The following is a 23,762-nucleotide window of genomic DNA, read 5'->3' on the forward strand; positions in this document are numbered from 1 at the left end:
CCAATAAAAATGAATAAAAAATAAAGATGGGATTGATTTCACCATGTGGTATTAACCCCAACAACAACTATCAGTAATAAAAAATGTTTTTCAATTGAAAAACGAGATTTTTTTTTCTAAGCCTATTTTTACATTATTTCATTTCATACTGTTGTTAACTAAACTTTTTTTCTTGAATATTTTTAAAACATAAAACCCTGATTGCTCTTGTATGAGTAAAATGTCCTTGCTACTCAAATATCAAAAGTTTATCAGCAATTAATTTGATGTAACGGATTTGTGACATTGTCACAAAATAATTGGTCCAAACAGCATGTCAGGTAGGTTTCTCATAGTATATAAAAATGCAAACACATCAGTTTTGAGGTGTTTTTTTGTTTTGTTTTTTTACACAGAAAATCCAAAGTTTAGTGTGTAACCAGTACATTTGGGGAAAGAGTGCATGCTCACATTCCTCTCCAGAATACACAGGTTATAAACAACCACATGTCGACTGTCAATAAACGTATATGTACTGCCAAACCTCTGCCTTGAACTGTTACTTTTTAACATGGTTTATAAGGATGTTACAAAACAATAAACTCAAATTTGCAGTTAAATTCTCATTTATTCTTTCATTGCTACAATTATGTATCATATTTTTAAAAAGTGTTATGAAATGCTAAAAAATAAAAAAGCTGTAACAAAATTTTCTAAGAAGCTGAATTTCCACACTAAACACAATAAATAGAAATGCAATCAGGAATAAAATGGAAACAACATTTGATTTAAAAAAGAAAAAAAGGACATGTATTTAAAACAAATTCCACAATTATGAAAAAAATAAGTCACACAAAAGTGGGTGAAAATGTCAGGCCACTAAATTAAGAATATTCATTAGTGATCTGCTAGAGAATCTCAAGCAGTGGTGAGGTTCACATAAAGTTAGGGGACCGCAGATACTAGAACTAGACCTTTTATTTAATGAAAGAAAAGGAGTAAATCTTAAAATCAGTTTAGCACAATTTAACAGGTAGCCCGTGAATCTGAACAATTCTGTTGTCCCTAGCCTGCAGCAGCATTACTCATCTGCAGTCTCTAGATGTTTCACATGCTAGAAACTAGAGGGGACATAGATCATAGGAAACAGATTTCTTTTTACATTTTAAATTTTAAATGACCTTTTAAGGAAAAATACGGGGTCATTTTGAGTCTGTAAATATCTGGCAACTGAGGACACCAGTTACTCTGACAGGATTATACATAGTAATTAAAGGAGACCCAAGATAGATCCTTGGGCAATACCACAGATTAAAGAGAGGACACACCAGGTATCAAGCTATATAGCATCACTTCTTCTTGCTACTTGCTGCTAAATATCAACAAGCAAGGCCCATAAACAGCTTCTCCATTTTACCAAAGTCACTGTGTCAGGACTTCTGATAGTGGTGCTCATAAAATGAATGAGTAAAGAGAACAGAACAACCTCATAGGAGGATAGTGGCTGACAGCGGGGGTAAAACAGACAGCTGGTTAACTCAAGTTAACATATCATTAAAATGAATAATAATGATGAACAACACAGTGAATACATTCCAGTTTTTTTATTATTTTTGCTTCTTCAGAAAACCAGATATTGCATCTATTAGAGTGTATCTTGCAGAAGTCTTGTACTGTCTATGAGGTAAATGTACCAACTTTGTAATAGCCACTGTTGTTTCCATGATTGTTGTTTTTGTTTTAACATTTTAAGCCAGAAGACAAACATCAGATTATCCAGAAATAAAGAGGAATCTCACCAAGTAACATTTACATATATCTTTATTGTGCCAACTGATACCATGTAAATAAACCACCAAATGGAAGCAGTCAAAAGGAGGAAGAACACCAAGCTTACACAGCAAAGTTTACAAAAGACTCATTTACTAATAAAGTTGGCTTTAATTTTAGTGTAAAAATGATATCAATAATACCAGAGAGAAATCTGCAATAATATGTATTTTACTCATACAAACATTATCAGAAATAATATTTTCTTTCTTCATATGGCAGAAATAAGCATGTATTGATGAACAACTTGAAACTTTAAATTCTCCATTTCTGACAAAAATATACTCAAGACTTCACATCTAGTCTAGGAAAATAGTGCACAGCAATGGATTAGTCAGTAAAGAATAATGCCAAAGAGACGGCTATATTGGTATACAAAAGTGTTCATATATTAAAATATAACAGAACAACCATCCACAGACACAATCTTTTAAAAATCTGAAAGCACTGACAGTGTTTTCAAAGTCAGCTTCTGTCAGTTCTGACCAGATCTCGATGCAATAATGGAAAAGAACCAAAGAGGTGCACCATATTGCTTTAATGATTTAGTGATGACTATAACAGAGATGAGCAGTGACCTCATCTCTCAGTTATAGTCATCACACTTTTCTCAGCTCTAAAGTCGACGTAAATGAGTCGACTTTCAGCAGATTGTTACACCGGACTGGCATTTACAGTTTTTGTGTGTTTGGCACTTGCAGCAGCGTAATTCACCAGTCAGTCGCTAATCAACGATTTAGATCAGTGAGCTCTAAATGATTATCAAAACACAATAATGGAGAAAAAAATACCTATAAATATTCAAGTAAGCTCTGCCTTACTTCAGCTGTTCTAAACCTTTAAACGTTTGTTTTCACTAATCTGGAAATGCGAGGGCAACAGTCTTGGACATTTCGTGGCGTTTTCACATCACATTTCAGATTCATGGGAATAATTTAAATGAACTGGTGCACAGGCAAGTGTTGAAGCCAGTATGAATACCTTCAAACTACTAATGTGTCACATCTCTCTGAAAGATTACGATGGAGGACAGAGAGACCGATTAGGACTGATGGTTAGAATGCTTTCATACTGGCCAACTAAAACATTCTTGTTCACGATATGAATCAAAGCACCCCTCTCTTTCTCAAGTGGTCTGTATATGTACATGGCTCAGCTACTATTTTCCCTTAAACAGTCAAAACTCAGTCAAAGCAGGGAAACAAGGAAAAGTACAGTACAAAATACAACATCAATGATTGTACAGAACACCTGCAGGAGTCACAAATGTCTTCAAAGTGTCTTTTTGTCACAGAAGACTTCAGATTTGTCAAATGTGCACTTCAAGTCATTAAAATCTCACTGAAAAAACTGAACATCGGGTGAAATTTCTCCGATTTTGTGCAGTTATCGGATGTGACGGTGGCCTGGCAGTCAGTCGCCTGATAGTGCGTGGAGTGGAGCTCACATGCAGTTGACCACGTTGCTGGAGCCTTGTCCGACGTCTCTGATCTGGCTGACGTGAGACGAACAGACAGCGACTCCAGCTCCAGCACGGCAGTGAGACACTGAGCCCACCAGCTCCCACCTGAACAGCAAAGATACACAAATCAATAGACAATTAACAACAAGAACACTTTGGACTTTTAGAGGTCATTTTAAAATTCCATTATTTAGAAAACTACTCAAGTCCTTCAAATGTTTTAGGCTAAATATATGGTACATATATAATGTACAAATAATCTATAATTATGGACTTATGAGTGTCTAATGAGTGTAGCTCAAAAAAACCAATCAAATTACAATGATAGATGGTTCAAGTCCCTATATTTTAATATTAATTTTAATTTTCAAGTCAAGTGAATGGTTTATCGGTATCCAAGCTAGGAATGATACCAGGAGCCAAATCAGCAGTTGACATAATGTATTCTTGTAAAAAGATGATTAATGATGTTGGATCAATTTGCCCACTGCCAGTAACCCTACTTTCATCAGACTCTTATTAAGAATCATCTAATAAATACCTAATTTTTGCTTTTTTATGTATATACATATTCTTGAAGAATAATAGTGGGGAAAAAACATTTGAAACAGGAATGCATCCAGAATATTTGCTGCTCAGTTTTACGCCTACTGAAAAAAGTTATTCTCTCACACCTCTGTACATGTAGAAACACAACCCTCATGCTTCTCCTACTGACCTGTTCATTCGTGGCTCAAAAGCCTCCACTGTGTTCAGGTAAATGTTCCCATTGTGTCCCCCGACTGCAAACACTCTTCCCATTACAGTGGCGACCCCGACCCCTCCACGTGGGGTGGTGAGCTCTGACACGTACTCCCAGCGGTGCATTCGTGGGTCAAAGCGCTCTACGGAGCTCAGTGGCGAGTTGTCATCAAAACCACCTTTGGAAAATTATAAGATAAGACAGTCATAAAAATTTTATTTTGGGGGGATTTTTAGGATGTTGTTATAAATGTGAAACTCCCATGCGAAATAAAAAAATGCGTGAAATGCTGAGAATATTAGTAAAACCTCACACTCAGGTTTAACACCTGTTTTTAACACTGTCTCCCATAAAGACGGCATTTAACGACCTCCCCTGTACACTTCATGATGAGGTTTGACACCTCAGTATAGATATCAACACTAGGACGACTATTCGAATACTTTCTTTGGGGATTTCAAGGGTAGCTGCAAATCCTCACTAATTACTCAAACAAATGTAGTTATTTTGTTCTATAAGCAGCTCTACAAGTAGCTATACAACAGCATTACATGTTTTTACCTGAAGCTGGTGAACCTCAAACAACTCTTTAAATTGAGGTGATGCAATAAAATCCTCTTTCTGTGAATCAGTTACCAAATAGCTTTACAAACAATGAACTTTCAGCTTTCTGGATTGAGCATTTGTTTGGTTCACCAAAGAAGCACGCATGAAAGAGGAAGCAAACATTGACAAACTGCATCATATAAATTCCGTGCAGTAAATTCCAACATTATTGGACTATCCAACGAATCAGCCTGTAGAGAAGAATATGACAAGTGTTCTCCTACAATTCCTCTTACCCACTACATAGAGGCAGCCATTGAGTTTGCTGACTCCATTTCCAGCCCGACGCTGTCCCATCTCGCAGACCTCTGTCCACTTGTTGAGATGAGGATTAAACCGTTCCACACTGGACAGTGACGCCACGCCGTCGTTGCCTCCCACAGCATACACAAAATTCTGAAAATGGGAGAGCATAAAGTAGTTAAGTGCTGAGTACATATCGCAGATCAGATAGATGTTTTTGACCTTTCTCTTCAGTTTTACCCCCAGTGCCACGGATCCAACTCCTCCCCTGGGGGTGTTCATCGGCGCCACGGCACTCCAGCAGTCACTTTCAATGTCATAACGCTCCACGTCGTTGAAACAGGAGTTGTCGTCCAGACCTCCAATAGCATATATAGGACCACCAAGGGCTGCCAGGGCTATCCCCCTCCTGAAATACATATGTTCATGAAACTAGCCATACAGTTAATGCTTCACAGAAAGAAACGTACATTCCTTACTATGGAACAGGATCAAAACTTGTAATTTTTTTCTTTCTGTGTGATCATTAAATATTTTTAAATCACTCCAACTTTTCTTCAGGAGTTGCACTGGAGCAAATTTTCGATTGATACCTTTTGGTATTCATCGACGCTTTCATCATCCACTTGTTAGTGAAGGGGTCAAACATCTCCATGTTTCCCAAGTGTTCATTACCATCATGGCCCCCAACAGCATAAACTTTGCCTGAAGAAAACAAATTGTAATTCCCTGTTTGTTTACCATCACATGACCAGAATATGAACTGATACCATTAATATTGACATACTGCACACTAATCAGAAAATCACTGATTGGCCACAATCCTATTAGTATCAAGCATTAGCAGCAGATCCTTAATGTCCAGTTAATTGGAAGGTGCAGCTCTCCTGGATCAGACTCATCTGTTCATTTCTTTCATGGTTATGCTTTCTTTCTCCTCAAGAACACTTGCACCAGTGAACAGCAGCATCCGACTGAGAACCATATTGGTATGAGACAATTTAACTGTGTGATCAGGAGGATCTGGCTCATCTGTGCCCACTTTTGACTTTACTGAGTATGTTGTACTCTACTCCCTCAGCTTCCATAGCTCAACATTTCATCGTTCAGGTGAAAATGTTCTTGTTTACATTCTGTAACGCAATCATACGACATCTTTCTTACCTCCTACAGATATTACGCCCACGTGACGCCGTCTGCTGTTCATTTCAGGGCCAAAAAACCAGCTGTTCTTAGTGATGGAGTAACACTCAATGCTGCGAAACGGGTCACCAGAACCGCCCCGGCCACCCACGCAGAACAAAACTCCTGAAGAAACAATTGGACAGAACAAATGCCTGGCACTCTGAGGTCTTCAGAAAGAAGATGAAAAACACTTTAGCCAACATGGAAAAGTTAATATAAATTACAAGTTATTAAAAGTTTTGAAAGATCTATTTGAGCATGAGATTCAGGGCCCTTATTTTTCATGGCATGGCAGCAACTTTTAAACTCAGTGCAGTGTTTTTGTTACAATCCCAGAGAACAATCCACAGGTGGACAGAGCAACCCACACATATTAAAATTACTCGCCAGAAGCAGGAGAAAGCTATTTGTTAGCATCCGAGTGAAAATTAGGTCTTGAATTTCTTTATTAAGAGAAGTCTGGAAAAATCAAGCAGAGCATTGCTTTCATTTATACACTGTCCTACATTTCTTTTAATAAAAACCAATGCAGTGTGACATCAGTGCATCTTCTAGAAGCAAAATATAAAGTCTTTCACTCCATTCATTGTATCTGACATGACACAAACTTGTAGCAAAATACTTGGAACCCCTGAGACACCCCCGCCTTTTCCCCTGTCATGGTGTGACAGTGTAGGTTTTTTGTCACTTTTGCAAAATAACTGCAGAAAGGCATAACTGATCAGTGGTCTTTGATCAGTGGTCATGAGTATTTGCATAATTATGATTAAGGAACTGACCTCCCAGCCCATTGTTCCTTCACTGGGCTGGTTTCAGTCATTATGCAAATGTACTGTTTATAAGATTTGGGGAAACCTGCAGTCAGCTGAGACTGAAGAAGTCACTTGGATGAGTGACAAAACGTTTCTCCCACAAAACGCTACGTCCAGATGAACAGAATCAACTTTTGGAGAAAGGCATAATATGTTTACCATTTTCCCAAAGCCTTTGTCCATTAAACACTGTGTTACTCACAGTGTTTAATGGACACTCAGCTTTGGCCAAATGGAATAGGACTGCAATTGTGATTTTAGTGTATTTTGGTGAGCTGACACACTCTACAGGCTCACTTTATGGACATTTGAGATTAGCAAACATTGCACTGTTTCTCTTGACCTTCGTGCATGAATTACATTTTAGGTTGAGGTGTTTTCAGGTGGCTGAAGTATAGCCCATTAAATGTCCAGTACCTTCTGTTGTAGCAGATGTCATCTGAGGACACCAGGAAACCTCAAGCTGCATGGTACAAGGAACAGCTGTGATTGGCTCATGTAGTCAGGCACTGATTCAAATCTTTCCCTCCTAAACGCCTACTAGGGGTAACCCGAGTTTCTCTTTTCTGAACAGAGTATTTTCTGTCCTATTTCAGGCCTGCTTCAAAAGTTATTGGTGATGGTTTCTGTCTATATAGCTTACTATAGCTACCCTCAGAACAACCTGGAACCTATTCTAAATTGTCATCAAACCTCGTCTTTGTTGATATTTACTGAGGAGTAAAACCTGGTCATTAAGGGTACAGGAGAGGTCATTAAATGTCCTTTTTATAAGGGAAGGATTCAAGGAGCCCTTGAGTTCAATTAACAGAGCACGCATTTTCGATATTGCTCAATCATGTGTACATTTAATGAATTCAATTAATTGCGCAACCATACTTTAGACTGCTATAATATGCCTCTGCAGCTCAGCAACGATGTCTCACTGCCACCTTTTCAATTTTATTATGTTTAATTCTTAAAATGCAAGCACAGTTACACGTTACAGTGACTATTTGAAGTGAGGAGCATTAGGAATGAAGAGATAGTTTGGGTTGTTTCAGTGATATTCATCAGCACTGTGCTACTTATCTCTAGCTTGACTATAATTAAAACCCCCAAACCATCTGCCTATAACAGCAGATTTAAGGTACTAATGTAATGTGATGTAAATAGGTCCGTAACTGCACATGAACTTGCAAAAAGCCACTTGGTTTTATGTCTGCAAGTGTGCTTTTATAAAGATAAGAAAATGTGCTGTAATGACTTTCTAAATGCCATAAAACAAAAGACTTGTTACATGCTCACAGCAGAGCACCACCATATAAAGGTACCTGCAGTGTGCTTCCTGGGTATGGTACGGACTGAATACTCAAAGTCTGGAACCACCTTGTTGTTGAGGTGCAGGTGGTAGTTTCTGGCTTCATCCATCAAGTCACGACAGCTCAGGTTACCTTTGATCATCTCATCTTTTGCCACGGTTCCAGTCAGAAACTCTACTGGTAGTAGGGGCAGGCGCACCTAAAGGAGAGACAAACATACATGCGGGTGTCATGCGGATGCTAAAGTGATTATATAACACTCCTTTTACTCACAGTTATTCCCCTAAACATTCAGGTAATCAGTAAACCAGGTGATAAACTCTGACTTCTGACACACATTCAAGAATACAACACTAATATAAAAAAGAAAAGAAAAAAAAACCTTTCCAGGCCATTCTCAAACCTGAGACATGATCTGGTCCAGCCAGGCCTCGTGATGCTGTGGGTTTGCGTTTAGCCATTTCACTGCTGCATTGTACACCTGTGTCTCCGAGTGAATATTGAGGTCGCTGGAGGACAGTAATGTACGCAAGTGCTGGGGAGACACACATGTAAAGTCCTCACACTCCACTACCTCTGTGAAGTGCTCGCAGGCGTAGCGGTCAGCCATGTCCATCAGGTCCACCCGATTGTGGCTCTCGGCAAAGGTTCGAACTGCCAGGCAGTTGGTGGGGTGAAAGTGTGCCTTCATGTATTCACAGCAGGCTCTCGCCACCAACTCAACCTATTTGAAAGAGGCAATAAATCAACTTCAAAAATTACGAGTTGGATTATATAGTTCAGTGTTTTTCTAGATTAAAACTGTCATTATGCATTAATGTGGTAAATCAAAACTATACTTGAAACGCAGGACACCTCTGTTCATGTTATAATCTGATGCTAGTGCTTGTTGTGCTTGTCTACCTGAAGGATGCAGGCAGCATAAAGCAGTGGCTGGACATTATCCACAGTTAAGGTGAGCTTGGAGGAATAAGCAAAATGCACCAGGTCCTGAATGGCATCACCATCAAAGTCTTTAATTTCTATCAGTTCCTGCTTGGCTTCAGACATCTCTGACAGGAACATGGCCCTGATGAAATGAAAAAGTCACTTGAACACAAAGATTCAAAACAAGGCACCAACTAATGTTTAAAAATGCAACCATGGTTCACATTACAAGTTGTCAAAAATCGATACTTTGACAGCAGTAACCTTTTAGTCTATGAAAACTGATTTTAGCTGAAAATAAACTTTAAACACTAATAAGAGTTTGGATTTTTAAATAAATTATTGTAATGTAAATATTAAAAAATTTTCAAATACTGTTCATCTGCAGTACAGTGGTCCCTCATTTATTACGTGTTACGTTCCAAAAATAATCCGCAATAGGTGAAATCCGCGAAGTTTATTTCTTACAATTATTATAGATGTTTTAAGGCTGTAAAACCCTTCACTACACACTTTATACATTTTTCTCAGACGGGCATGAACATTTTGACACGTTTCTCTCTTGTTTAAACTCTCTCAAAGTTCAAACCTTCGTAGAAAAACAAGTCCAGTATTATAGAATGAAACCAAAGTCAAACCATGTTTTCAGGTCCAGAACATGGGAATAGAGCAGATGTGAGAGAATTCAACATTAATGAATTAATGGTACGGAAGTGGAGGAAGCAAGAAGAATGAGTTGAGTAAAGTTTGATTGGTTTCACTTAATGCGCCTTATAATCCTTTGACGTCGACACTGTTGTGTTTGTTGTCTTCTGCTAGTGATGATTAATGTAAATTTGACAAGCTGAACGCATTCTGTACTGTACAGGAGACACGGCACGAGATTTATTGAAAATTGTCTACAGCCGATCAGGATGCAGAACACAATGCGCTGTAAAAAAACAAAAAGCCAAACATGCAAAATTGCACACAAAAAAATCCGCGAAACAGCGAGGCCACGAAAAGTGAACCGCGATATAACGAGGGACCACTGTATGTTTTTTGTTTTTGGGCTTGCCGCTTCTTTTGTCTTTTTTTTGTGAAAACACACTGCACACCATGCTGTTGCAGGTTTTGAGCTGATAGATCTTCGGGAATCATCTTGTTGTTGCAAAAATACCAATTTATGCATTTCTCTGAAAACTGTCAGCTACAAGGACTGAAAATGATTGAAAAAGCAGCCAACATCGTAAATAAAAACTAAAGAAAAAGTAAAACTTAACAAATAAAAGGTGGAAAAGTCACTGGTTTGCCACTTTTGACCATTGTTATCTTATTTATTTGCAAACTGGATATGATGAGGGAGTTGTGGACCATTCTTAGAACACAATATACAAAATCAAACCATACGGTGTTAGATAAGGCTTAAAACTAACAACTGAGACAATAAACCCGTTAGTAAAACTTTGTGTCCTTAGGTCGTACATTTTTCTGTACATACAGATATCTTTTTTTTTTTTTAATCCAAGAAGTCTCCCCCCTATGGCTGTTAGAAAAAAACCCAGGGTTAAGACACCGATACAGGCAAAACATACCTGAAGTAAGGGATAACACAGGCCAGCACCAACTTGTGACAGTGTATCAACCTGCTGCCAACCTAGAAAAAGAAAAACAGAAAATACATGATACAAGCACACTTTGACATCATTAAATTAGGGCTACACGATTAATCAAATTTTAATCTCAATCAAAACTAGTTTCCTTCAGTGATACTGAAAAATTCATGGAGCTTACAAACACTGACTGAAATCACAGACACAACTGTATTCTTTTTGGCTAAAGTGCGTCCACTAAACATGATGAGTAAATGGATGTTTCAGGAAAATAATCAACTTTACTACAAAACATATTTTATCCCCTCATAGTTATGTGTGGCGATAGCTGCACTATATACAAAATGAGGGACCTCACTGCTGTCAAATGCTTTGCTACAAGTTTTATTCACATCATGAAAATCCAATAAATAGAGTGAAACGTTAGCTCCTAGGGGATGCACTTGAGCCAGGTGAATAAACATCTTTCACAATGTAAAAGAGAAAGCAGTGCCTTGTGGATTTATCTTTGTCTTTTCTTTGCATTACAGTTTTCCTGTAAGGGCTGCACCCAAATCAGGTGGATAAGGGGGACCAATTTTATTTCGATACACAGATTTGTGTATTATTAAGAATGTAATATGGATTATATATTATAGTATTATACTTCCATGAAAGAGCAATAAAAATGTCTATTGCCATGGAAATCAATAAATTATCCTGACAAATAATCACGATCTCAATATTGATCAAAAATAACTGTATAGCCCTAATGTACAGGGTGGGCCATTTATATGGATACACCGTAATAACATGGGAATGGTTGGTGATATTAAAGTCCTGTTTGTGGCATATTAGTATATGTGAGGGGGCAAACTCCTCAAGATGGGTGGTGACCATGGTGGCCATTTAGAAGTCGGCCATCTTGGATACAACTTTTGTTTTTTCAATAGGAAGAGGGCCATGTGACACATCAAACTTATTGGTAATGTCACAAGAAAAACAATGGTGTGCTTGGTTTCAGCGTAACTTTATTCTTTCATGAGTTATTTACAAGTTTCTCTTTGTTCACAGCCATTGACATGTCGAAGAGGTAAACACGTGAAGAGCGGATTGAAATTGTGTTGATATCTGGTGAACGCAGTAACCGGGTCATTGCAGCAGATTTCAATGCACGACACCCTACAAGACCACCCATCTCCCATGCTACAGTTAGCAAACTGCTTGGTAAGTTTCGTGAAACTGGTTCAGTGTTGGATTTGCCAAAATGTTGACGCAAGAACACTGTCACTAATGAAGAAACATCAGTGGCTGTCCTAGCTTCATTCAGCCAGAGCCCACAGTGTAGCACTCGCCACATATCACTGGAGAGTGGCATTAGTTAGTGGCATTATTATCCCCTTCGGCGGATATTAGCTACTCACAAACGGCACCCTTACAAACTCCAGCGACTGCAGCATCTCAACGAGGATGACCCAGATCGGCGCACAGAATTTGCAGAATGGGCAAAACAAAAATTGGAACAGGACCCTCAGTTCACACAGAAGATTTTGTTCAGTGATGAGGCAAACTTTTATGTGAATGGTGACGTTAAACAAAACCACCGCTATAGGTCTGACACTAACCCACATTGGATGGATCCCTCCAAGACTCTTGGCACAACAAAAGTGATGGTTTGGTGTGGTATATGGGGTACAACGATAGTGGGTCCATTCTTCATCAATGGAAACCTCAAGGCCACTGGATATTTAAAATTGCTACATGATGATGTGTTTCCCTCTTTATGCACTGAAGCTGGCACGTTCCCTGAGTTTTTCCAGCAAGATGGTGCACCACCACATTATGGGTGCCCGGTCCGAGCATTCCTAGATGAACAGTTTCCTGGAAAGTGGATTGGTCGTCGTGGGCCAGTTGAATGGCCCCCAAGGTCTCCCGATTTGACCCCCTTAGACTTTTATCTTTGGGGTCATCTGAAGGCAATTGTCTATGGTGTGAAGATATGAGATGTGCAGCACCTGAAACTACGGATACTGGATGCCTGTGCTGGCATTTCTCCTGCGGTGTTGCTATCAGTGTGTGAAGAGTGGGAGAAGAGGGTTGCATTGACAATCCAACACAATGGGCAGCACATTGAACACATTTTATAAGTGGTCAGAAACTTATAAATAACTCATGAAAGAATAAAGTTACGTTGAAACCAAGCACACCATTGTTTTTCTTGTGACATTACCAATAAGTTTGATGTGTCACATGGCCCTCTTCCTATTGAAAAAACAAAAGTTGTATCCAAGATGGCCGACTTCTAAATGGCCACCATGGTTACCACCCATCTTGAGGAGTTTGCCCTCTCACATATACTAATGCGCCACAAACAGGACTTTAATATCACCAACCATTCCCATGTTATTACGGTGTATCCATATAAATGGCCCACCCTGTATATAAGTTACTCCTTAATGTTCACCATGTGATGTGATTTTGGCATTAGTTCTGAAATTGTGAATAGGCCAATCTAAAAACCAAAAATCAAAAAGTAAAAAGGAACAAATTTTTCTCGAGTCCAGGTGCATAGGCCCACCTTCAGCGTGACGTCACAGAGTTCACCCACTTCATAGAAATGCCGGAGGGAGTTATGGAAGTCCTTCCAGGCTTCATGAGCCTCAAAGACAAAGGACCCGTCAGGTTCACATTCTGATTTCAATGCCCTGCTTGCAGGTCGCTTCTCCTTGGACTTCAGCTGTTTGGCATGGTCTGGCACCACATCCCCCGGTGCCATAGTGGGCTACAGGAAACAACACCTAGATGGTAAAAATAGAAGCCAGTAAATACATAAAATCATATTCTTTCCACTTAGGTATTTTTTGTTTTGCAGTGTTTTAACAATACAGATGCTTTAATTCTATTTAAATCAGGTTATTTTATGTTAAAATAACTGCAAATGTTCACACATAAGTGTCTGCTACAAGGAAAGCAGTGGAATAGCGAATCTCTTCTCCCGTCTCTATATTCATGGCTCATTCATAAGGCTCTATCGCTGTTCATCTTTTCTCAGTTTTATTGGATTGTAGTGTAAGACTGTAAAACAACAAAAAACCCAACCCAACAATACTAACAGTCTAATCACAGCCTGTAATCAATAATAAGTGCAATTTTTAAATTCCACTGAATTCAACTGCATCCAACAACTGCAACCGCACAAATAACAGCAACCTTCAAGAGAGGCAACGAAGAGGAAGTGAGGGGTGGGGGACACGACCTGTCAGCTGAGCAAGTTAAGTCAGTATTCCTCCCCCGTTTTAGTGTCACTTCTTCACTACTTTAGCAAAACACAGGAAAAGCAGTTCCCTCAAACACACAAATCACACTTTAAAAATGAAAAAACTCAACAATCTAATCCATTAAAAAAACCTACCGATCGATGAATCTGATGAACAATTTCCAAAATTGATACGTCTTTATTTAAGAACAGGAAGTGAGAGTAACAGCTGAAGCTTTAAGCTCCACCTACGCTTTACAGATGATGTACTGTCTCGCTTTTTTTAAGCTATGCCCCTGATACTGAATAGCCTCAGTGTATCGCCCCCTCATCACTAGTCCTCTCAGCTAAAAGAGCAGAAAACATCAAGTCCCATCATATGCACTTATGATCAAAGCCAATCGCCACTTCTCTTCTACTTTGTAGGCTTGTGGATAGGCTTCAACATATGTAGGGATGCAGCAATATCCATTTTATTTAAAAGGCAAAAGCTGGGTTGGCCTAAGCAACCGTTGGAGGTGGTTTTAAGATGCTAAGATGATCAGACTGTGTTATTTTATTTATAAAGAGGAAGTGGAGTGAGAGAGTCAATAATTTAACGACAGATGCAGTGCACAACTACTGCTCAAAGTGCACACAGAAGGATGATAACAATCACATTTTCTCATGTGACACAAAAATCAAGACTCCCACTGATGAACTAACGGGATCAATGTGAGGCACTTTAGCATACAAAGAGAGTCACGCTCTTCCAAAGACCTACAGTTGTCATGTCAAATTACTTCACCTACTTCCAAGGGAGCACTGCAAGTGCCCTTAATGAGGTCAAATGTTGTTCTTTGTCATTAACTGACTAATAAAACTGACAAGTGAATGCACACTGAGTTAAGGGTCAGGCAGCTCTTGAAAGTGTCTGATAAATGTCAAAGGGCCAATCTGCAATACAGTTATCTGCACAGAGTTTGCATTTACATCATCTTCTCTGCCATGGATAGCATTTAGCACACTTCATCTACACCTATAGATTATTGTCGCATTTATCAGATATTATATCTTGTACAGGTCTCATGCTTTAAGTAGCCCTCAGTGCACTAAATAATCTGCACCAACTTAAATATTGCATCTAGCTGTTCTGCGTAAAGAACATTAAGGACAGGTTTCATCCAAGATTGTTTTACTGCATGTAGGTAGGTTGTTAAACTCGGTCAAAACGGTCAACAAAACAACTGAACTAAAATCTCTGTCGACATACATTCATCCAAAGGTCAACAATTTGTGAATCGAGACGCAATTATGGTTTAGTCTCCACAGTATAGCACCACTAGTTAGTTACACACAGTATGCTCGTTTGTGTCTTAAAAACCAGGGAAATGAAATTACTGCTCTGCATTATAAATCTAGACAGCCATGCTAGCAGCAGATTATTGGCTAGCTTGTTTGCTAAAAGCAGCTACTAGGCAGATTAGCATTCGCATGACAGCTAACGTTGTCTGACAGGAAACGGACAAGATGAGGACACAAATTTAGCCCCCCAAAAAGTTACAGCAGAACTGCGATAAATAAAAAAGTTAATTTTCATAAGCGTTCAAATGAATTATAAAGAAATACCTCATGTCGCAGCGAGAATTAAGATGCCGGCTTCATTGAGAGGAATGCTTTGCTGCTTGGCAGTGGCACGTTTGTTGTGATTCCAGGTGCTTCACGGGTAATGTAGTTTCAAAGTACAGAAAAAGAAGCCGAAGTAACAAAATGTAAGCTAAATAAAGCGGTCTCTGTGACACCCTGAAATATCCCCCACACACCTGCCTCTCGGTTCTGAGATACTGACACTTTAACGTTGATGTCTGACATCTAAGACATTAAATTTGATACCGATAAAAATACCAATATCAAATCTGTTACAGTGTAATGGTGCCAGCTTAAAAGTTAAAGCATCTAAAAAGCAGTACAACAGTACTATGGTGTGTGTGTGTGTATAAATAAAACATAAGAAGCTAAAGAAGTGGGTACAGTAGATAACACTTGGGACAAATAAAGCCCTAAAGTGGGGAGAAATGTGCAAAGTAAGGACATTTAAGATTGTAATTACAATTACACAACTCTATTCTCCAATAAAATCTTACATAAGATCGCACATTAACACCTTTGTACCCTGAGGAGTTCTCTTTACTGAACAGTAGTGTATGGCTGGCATTTCTATAGCACCCTGCAAACAACACTGAAAACAAGTCGTGGAAGTTCATACACAAGCAAACATGGAGAGGCATGGCTTAAAAATATGCAACAGTGTTCCAGCAGATAGTATCAAAACTAAGAGCGCTGTGTTTAATGTAGTTAAATAGAACAGTACAAAAACAGAGAACACTCAGTCAGCGCTTGTATTCTGACATACCAGATATTTACATTTAACTTAATATTAAAAGTATATAGTGAATAAAAATGACAACCAACTCAAGTAAAACACATCACACAATTATCAAAGATCATTTATTTCGGAAAATGAGTAAATTATGCTGTTTATCCACAGAAAAAAAATACATGTTAAAGTGTGTTTTACAGTCCAATTAAAGGATCTACGTTTTTTATTTAGATTTTTTTTTAAACACAAAGTTTAGCAAGCAACTACAACACAATGTCCTTTTCTGCTACTTGTACTGCTTCTTCTTCTTCAGGAGAGCCTCTCGTAAAGCAATCTAGATTAAAAGACACATAAAAAACATTTCCAGGTGAAATGCCAAAGTAGTTTCTTGTTTATATACACATTTGTAAAAAGGCATGTGTGACTTACCTGTTTCTCTCTGAAGGAGCGTTTGCCTTTAGTCCTGACGTTCTGACTGTGCCTCATCATCATGAAGTTCTTATTTCTCCTCTTCTCCTTGTTGCTGCTGCTAGCGTGTGGGTTTAGCTTGGTCCGCTTCTTGACAAACTCCTTCCTGTCCGTCCGTCCCGCCTAGAAAATCAAACACATCATTAGGCCAGAATGCTAACAATAAATCAGGCTTACACTTCTGAAATGCACTGAGAGTTTCTTAAACTCCCCAGAGTCAGTGTTTCATATGCATGAACTGATTTTTCATTTAAACAAATGTGCACATTTCCATCACAATTTATTCACCATTGCTGTTGCCAGTCGTGTTTCCTTGTCCGCTTTTGGTTTCTTGTGCAGTCTCTCAATATCTCTCAACGTCAGCAGCTCTCCTCTGGGAAAAAAATAAATAAGATGACCGTCATTCTCAACAAGCTAATCAGCACAAAGGCCCACATGCTAAATTCAAGAGACCGTGAACCTGAGAGTAAAACTGTTTTGCACAAACTATTAAGATTTCAATAAAATACATTTCATTTTATGAATGTTTAAGGTTCATTTCATGCCCTTACTTGTCTCGCTCGTCATCACTGTCCACATTTTTCCTCTTCTTGCCTGGTGCAGCATTGACCTCTTTGGCCATCTGGACCAGACTGATCTTCTTGAAGTCATCTTGGGTGAGGAGCCTGCTGGCGCTGACCGCCGCTGCCTTGGCTTTTCTTTCCTCAGCTGTCATGCTTTGAAGCTTCTCTGCCTGATTAACAACAAAAAACAAACATGAAAAACCAGAACAGTTTTATAAATATATACCTTTTTTTCCTACCATGAAATAGTATGAATAATGAGGTTTTAGCAATCTGTCAAGCTATGTTTGTTCATTTTTTTAAACTCACCACTTCTCCTGTATCTTCATCAGATGAGTGGTGAACGTCCACCCACTCCCCATCTTCATCATCATCACTAATACTGGCACTTTCCCAGCCGTCTGTTATATAAAACAATACAAATATATTATTCACACATTCTGTACGTACGCAGAGAGCGCGCAGGCGGATGTTACAACAGTGGCCGACCTTCATCGTCCTCTCCCTCTTTGTTCTCCTCCTCCACCTCCAGGACCTCGGCTCCGGGGATATAGTCTTTAGCCTCCAGCTGTCCGTAGTCTTTGATCTTGGCCTCTGCCGATGCCTCAGTGGGTCTCCCCTGAATGACGAGTAGGGTTTATACTTACAGACGTGTAGCTTCAACTATTCTAGGAACTGGAAAACATTTATATTGACCCAGGTAACAAGAATGGGCTGATCTCCATCTTTTATCTCCTTTGTACTTCTTGAACGTTCAGAACAATTTTATGGTTTATTAACATTCATTTTACATTAGATTTTCAAATGTGCTGCCACTACTTGACTACTTAAGAAAACATAGCACCCCACAATTCACTCAAATGTTCATAAAATAGATTTTTTTCCTCATTTTACTGCAAATCGGAAGGCAAATCATCATTTTTGAAAATGTTTTGAAGTTCATATAGAGTTCTATGAAGCTCACCCTATCCTTTCTGTGCAGCATCTGTGGATTAAGACTCCTGAACAACTGGATAAGTCCTCTGGCAGACATCATTACATCTGAAAATGAAGGCAGTGTACATCATGTGAACGTGAATACAGACTTCAACACAATCACAAAAACCTGAAATAGACCAATTACTTACTCTTGTCTTTGTGGGTCTTGTATTGGGACAGGTCCTGCAGAAGGTCCTCGTTGATGGCGAGCGGACAGCGTGCTGCCACCTCCCTGATGGCATTGAGACTGAAACATAAACGAAAAAGTCAGTTTTATTATAAAAGTATAGAGTAAAACTAAAGAGGTAGCTACAAAAACCCTGTATGAACACTTGCTGGGCACCTAACAGACTTCTCATTGATGAAAATATCTAATCAACCGATCACATGTCTGCAACTCAACTCATTTAAGCACATCGTCATGACAATGAGTTCACTGTATTGAAATGGCACCAGATCTCATTCCAACAGAGCACCTTTGGAGTGTGGCGGAACAGGAGATTTGCTTAACTGATGTGCAGCTGATAAATCTGCAGCAACCATTTGACGCTGTCGTGTCAGGTAGGAAAATCTAGAGCTCCTTCCTGAATCTGTGCCACGATTACACAGAGGTGTACCTAATAAAATGGCTGGTCGGTGTATGTTATAGGTTTAGCTTGACTCATTTTTCAATTCACCACATCTTTTGAGTATCGTATAAAGACCTACTTACCCCACAGTCATGACCTCTCCAGAGTTTCTCTCTGTCACAAAGTTGTTGGCGATTGTCATGATCACAGGTTCAATGATCTGCAGCAGAACAGTGTTAAACAGGAAGAGCAGTGTGAAACTACTGTGTTAAACCAGCTTAAAACGACTGAGTAAATAGGAGTAAATGTACCTCAGGGGGAACGAGCTGGTGGGAGGCCTGAGCAGCACAGAGAAGAATCTTTGTCACATCTGCAAAGATGCTGGTTAGAAAAGTCTCATGGACAAATGATTTCTCATGAAAATTCTAATTTAAATGTAAATAATAATAATAGCTTAGTTAGTACTGCTATGTATCAATTTAGATTGTTTTGAGGTGGGTTGCTGAGTTTTGGAGATATCAGGAATGTTTTTTTTTAAACTAAACTACACCACCACACCAGAAGGACCCAGTTAAGAAAGTTCCACTAAGAAAGGACACTGATGTTTATATCCCATCTAGCTGGTGGACACTGGGAGATGAACTTTTTGCTCTCAGGTAACACAGTACAAAGAGACACTGCTGATGAGGTATCACTCACTAAAACAAGAGCCAATTATTTCCATTTTATTCAAGAGAAGGCAGCAGACATCCCCAAAACTGGGTCTAGATGAATAAACAGCAGTACAGGACAGAAAAGAGCATCTGTTTCTTTAGCTGTGAGTTCTTTTTACCTCTCTGGTGAGGCTGAAGAAACCTCTGGATGAAAGGGTAGAAATTAAAGAGGAAGAGCTGTAAAAGAAAAAGAACACCAAGTGTTTACTCGCCAGAAGAAGAAGAAAGAAGAAAAAACAATGCATACGTCACTCATGCCTCAACAGCTGCGATTTAAATGTGGAGTTCAATAAAAGCCAGTACATGTTTTACCAGACCCGACACACAGGACTGAAGGGTGCATTTAAAACTGCGTTAATCTGACTTGAATAAACTCATTTACGAAAGAACAAAAAAACCCCCAAAAAACAGATGAGTCACCGACCTCGTGGATTCCAACCAGTCGGGATATGAGCTCCATCATCATGATCTTAACCTCGAAGCGCTCCTTTGAGTCTTCCAGCTGCTTTAAGAGCTTCTCTGAGAAATCTAAAGAAAAAAAATAGATTTTATACAGTTCTATGAACGGAAGCCTAAATGACCTCGAGGCAAATTCTGTGTGTTCCATTTGCTGCAGTGATGCTGAACAATTAGATACCTTGAGGGTCGTGAATAAGGTGAACTGCAGAGAAATTAAAAACTTCTGCTTTCTTCTTCTTTTTATGTTTCTAAGAGAAAATGCGAGGATAAAGAGTTAAAACAATTCATCCTAGCACAGCAGTAAATCATCTCTCAGTACTGTCCTGTTAACCATCTTAAAGTTACACAATTGGAATTAGAAACAGTCCCTTCAGGTAAAACAGTGGCACCTTGAGGACTTTCATAGCCTTTTCCAGCTTCTTCTTGTTCTTGGAGGTTTTCTTGCCAGTGGAGAATTTCGCCATCAAGTCTCTCGCTGATGGCCCTTCATTCTTCACACACACACACACACACACACACACACACACACACACACACACACACACACTGAATACTGCACAACAAATCTAAACCATATTTATCTGTTTCAAATGCATTCTACCTTAGCATGAAAGAAAAAAAATTTCTATATTGTATCATAACATATCATACATCAAACTGTCCATCTTTGATGCTTACCTCTGATTCTGAGTCACTCTCATTTTTCTCATTTTCATCTGTTCCCAGGAAGAATTTAAGGCCTGCAACAAGGATCTAAACAAGAAGATTGCCTGGTCATAAGCACTAATGTTTCCACTTAATCAATATCATAAACAACGTATTTTTATATATATATATATATATATATATATATATATATACCCAATTTTGCTGTGCAAGAAACCCCACAATGACAATAAAAGCTCTAGGTCTAAGTCTTAATACCCCCAAAATATACCTTTGTCACTTTGGAGAAGCACGTAGTTGTGATAACATTAACTGTTTTGGGATCATTCCTGCAACAAAACAAAAAAAGAAAAGATGTTCAAACAAAATAATTATACATTGGCTGTAAAATAGCCGCTTTAACGTTTCCATTTCACTTTGAACCCACCATATGTTCCTTTTGTACAGCTCCACCATCACATCTAATGAGATCTTTGCTGCTATCGGATTACTGTCTCTCAGCATGGTGTACATGAAGTTCTGTAACATCTGTAACAAATGACAGCACAACGCTGTGAGTGCACACCATTTTACAAAGACTATCAAACAATATCAGGGTGCACAACAGCTGTGTACTTACTGTGTTGACCTTGTTGTTTTTATGTTTTGCGTTGATGTTTTTGATGTCTGCTACAATGTGTGTGTACAAAGTCTGAAGAGAGAAAAACATTGTTTACATGAAAGCAAAACAAACAAACAAAAATAAACAGAAGCAATCAGAAGACTGTCCCATTGGTAGGTCTGCAGAAGCTCTAACAGCAGAAAACCAGGTCCACAGATCAAAGTTATTAACTCATCACTACATAAGGCATTCACCAGTTAGCAAAATTAAACTCACTGGCCACTTCGTTAGGTACACCGAGTGAATAGCAAGACTGCTTTAGGCAACAGGAGCTCAAATAACCACTCAGTACAACCAAGGTCTGCAGAAGAGCATCACTGACTGCAGAGTACATCAAATCTTAGTACCAAATGAGTATCACAGCAGGATAACACACCATTTCACAAAACTAAAATCATCGCAAACTGGTTCCTCAAACATGACAAGTTCAGTTCACTGTACTCAAATATCATGTACAGCCACCAAATGTCAATCCAACAGAATGCAGGCTTTTTTACATTTTAAATTCCTAAGTTTTAAAAGCTTAAAACCAACTAAAGCTATCAACAGAACATGAACAAGCAGCTTTATGACTAAAACAGCTGTACTGGATTGAGTCAACCAGCCAAGTCATTCAAAATCACACTCATGTTTACAACAGCAACCTGTGGAAAATTATGAGGTCGATATTTTATTTTTATTATTGCTCTAGCATATTGTACGAATATATATGTGTATATATAGAATAACGAATCTTGGCCAACAAATGGATAAGATGCCCCAGATGGCATGTTGGCTCTCGAAATTCTTAATGTCAAGAGTTTCACTTCCTGCTTAAATCTTAAGAAAAAAAACCCCAGCAACATAAAATAATTTCTATTATCCATATATCACGAATGGTCCTCATGCTCGGTATTGATCTAGTTTTTGGGCAAACTGTCTACATGTTTACACAGACAAAACTTTTGTTTATCTTTATAAATATCTAAACAACAGCTTCCCAGATTGCTCTCTCAAAATACTGGGAAAAAACTGTAATGTCCCTTAATTACGTTGCTGTTTGGGGAAAAAGCTTAGTCTTACCTTCCTAAGCAGCTTGTCATGACATCGCAGCAGCTCAAAGAAGAGCTCTAGGAGGCCTGAGGCATCAATCAAGTCTTTATTCCTCAGAAGGATCAGAGCTTTGCAGAAGGTCTGACAAAGACAGCAGAAATGCATATAAACCATTCAAGTCTTTAGCAAAACTAAAGTGACGGGTTCACATGAATCCTGGTGTATGAACCCAACCTCACCATTCGTAGGTCCGGCTCCAGGACTGTGTGGTAACTAAGTAATAACTCAGACAACTCTTTAGGAAACGTGGAGAGCTGCTGGGGGAAGCAGTGACCAACCTGAAGGGCAAAGAATAATTGTATTGAGACAACTTCTAAGATTCAGGACTATTCACTACACCAAAAACACACCGGGTTACCTGAGCGAGAAACATAACGAGGTCTGCAAGCTCCTTGCTCGGTTTGTCAGGCTGCAGCTTAAAGATCTGCACATTGGACTGATAGTGTCGGTACTGTTGCAGAAACTGCGGACGAAAACGAGAGGATTACATGAGCAAAAGAAGGCTCACACTTCCAAAACAACTCTACCAGCTAATGCGTTTAGCAGTCTTAGCTAACAACACTCACCTCCTCGACGTACGACTGCGGATCTCTTTTTATGAGATTCTGAAGTTGAGGCAGATTGTTTGGTAGTTTGTTGTTCTGTCGACCGGACATGGTTTAAGATTATATTATGTATGTGTTACAGAATAATGAAAAGCAGCACTTCTTACAGGGCAAGCATGGCCAATGTGTACGCTGCCATTTAATTTGAGGGGATCCAAACGTCACATCCGGCCACACTGTCGTCACTTCTGTTTTCGTCTTCGAAGAAACGCTCGTGTACAAAAGTTAAAGGGGAGAAAAATCGTTGAATTCAAAGAATGTAAAACAATGCAGAGTTTTTGTGTGATAATATTTTGATTTATATTCATAAGCGCTCTTTATATTTTGCACCAACTTTTCTTGCATTTAAAAATCATGTAAAAAATGTTTGTATACTTGAAGACAGTTCAATAATAATAAATAAATAAATAACGGTATGATGAAGAGAAATGTGTCCAGTAAAGTCAGAAAGCTTTCCAACGAGTTTTATATGGTGGCCCTGAGAGGCCAAACGGACTGCAACTTAAGCAAACACCAGCAATAAGAAAAATGCTGCAAAAGCACACAAAATACAACGGAAATGGGAAAAAAGAAAACAGAAATAAGAAAAACGAAAACAGAAATAGGTAAAAACAGATTTCCATAGCACAAGGGAAGTGCTTCTGGGGAGACAAGAACCAGATGGACCAGTTGCGGGAACCAAAATATGCTAAGAATTGCGGTGGGAGACACTTAA

The 23,762-nt window shown here is 38.9% G+C and overlaps 2 protein-coding genes across 2 annotated transcripts; both read right to left on the reverse strand.

Moving 5' to 3' along the window:
* Positions 1 to 1,782: 1,782 nt before the first annotated feature.
* klhl8 (kelch-like family member 8) lies at positions 1,783 to 15,717 on the reverse strand. Its single transcript, XM_082541195.1, has 12 exons — positions 15,523 to 15,717; positions 13,237 to 13,456; positions 10,662 to 10,723; positions 9,064 to 9,229; positions 8,564 to 8,884; positions 8,173 to 8,359; positions 6,027 to 6,170; positions 5,456 to 5,567; positions 5,103 to 5,271; positions 4,856 to 5,015; positions 3,990 to 4,191; positions 1,783 to 3,376 (listed from the first exon to the last, which is right to left on the reverse strand). The coding sequence occupies exons 2-12, from the start codon at positions 13,432 to 13,434 to the stop codon at positions 3,253 to 3,255; spliced, it is 1,845 nt and encodes a 614-aa protein (XP_082397321.1). The 5' UTR covers positions 13,435 to 13,456; positions 15,523 to 15,717; the 3' UTR covers positions 1,783 to 3,252.
* Positions 15,718 to 16,384: 667 nt separating this feature from the next.
* sdad1 (SDA1 domain containing 1) lies at positions 16,385 to 23,232 on the reverse strand. The gene is made up of 22 exons (XM_082540361.1): positions 23,009 to 23,232; positions 22,801 to 22,905; positions 22,622 to 22,720; positions 22,413 to 22,523; positions 21,309 to 21,380; positions 21,117 to 21,217; positions 20,961 to 21,018; positions 20,702 to 20,776; positions 20,413 to 20,514; positions 20,202 to 20,271; positions 19,989 to 20,092; positions 19,684 to 19,741; positions 19,163 to 19,221; positions 18,995 to 19,071; positions 18,432 to 18,529; positions 18,269 to 18,345; positions 17,794 to 17,923; positions 17,614 to 17,705; positions 17,293 to 17,474; positions 17,030 to 17,114; positions 16,703 to 16,864; positions 16,385 to 16,607 (listed from the first exon to the last, which is right to left on the reverse strand). The coding sequence occupies exons 1-22, from the start codon at positions 23,096 to 23,098 to the stop codon at positions 16,560 to 16,562; spliced, it is 2,055 nt and encodes a 684-aa protein (XP_082396487.1). The 5' UTR covers positions 23,099 to 23,232; the 3' UTR covers positions 16,385 to 16,559.
* Positions 23,233 to 23,762: the final 530 nt, after the last annotated feature.

Source organism: Aulonocara stuartgranti, assembly GCF_965226115.1.
Source record: "Aulonocara stuartgranti genome assembly, chromosome: 7".
Taxonomy (NCBI): domain Eukaryota; kingdom Metazoa; phylum Chordata; class Actinopteri; order Cichliformes; family Cichlidae; genus Aulonocara; species Aulonocara stuartgranti.

What these genes read in the sequence shown, in the direction of transcription:
- klhl8 (XM_082541195.1), bottom strand. Translation starts at nt 13,434, where the DNA reads ATGGCACCGGGGGATGTGGTGCCAGACCATGCCAAACAGCTGAAGTCC. An exon ending in TGTGTTATCCCTTACTTCAG is followed by an intron (nt 9,230 to 10,661) that starts GTATGTTTTGCC and finishes TCATTTCATCAG; the next exon opens with GGCCATGTTCCTGTCAGAGA. An exon ending in TTTGAGCCACGAATGAACAG is followed by an intron (nt 3,377 to 3,989) that starts GTCAGTAGGAGA and finishes TTTGCTGTTCAG; the next exon opens with GTGGGAGCTGGTGGGCTCAG.
- sdad1 (XM_082540361.1), bottom strand. Translation starts at nt 23,098, where the DNA reads ATGTCCGGTCGACAGAACAACAAACTACCAAACAATCTGCCTCAACTT. An exon ending in GACTGGTTGGAATCCACGAG is followed by an intron (nt 19,742 to 19,988) that starts GTCGGTGACTCA and finishes TTTCTTTTACAG; the next exon opens with CTCTTCCTCTTTAATTTCTA. An exon ending in CAAGACCCACAAAGACAAGA is followed by an intron (nt 18,346 to 18,431) that starts GTAAGTAATTGG and finishes CTTCATTTTCAG; the next exon opens with ATGTAATGATGTCTGCCAGA.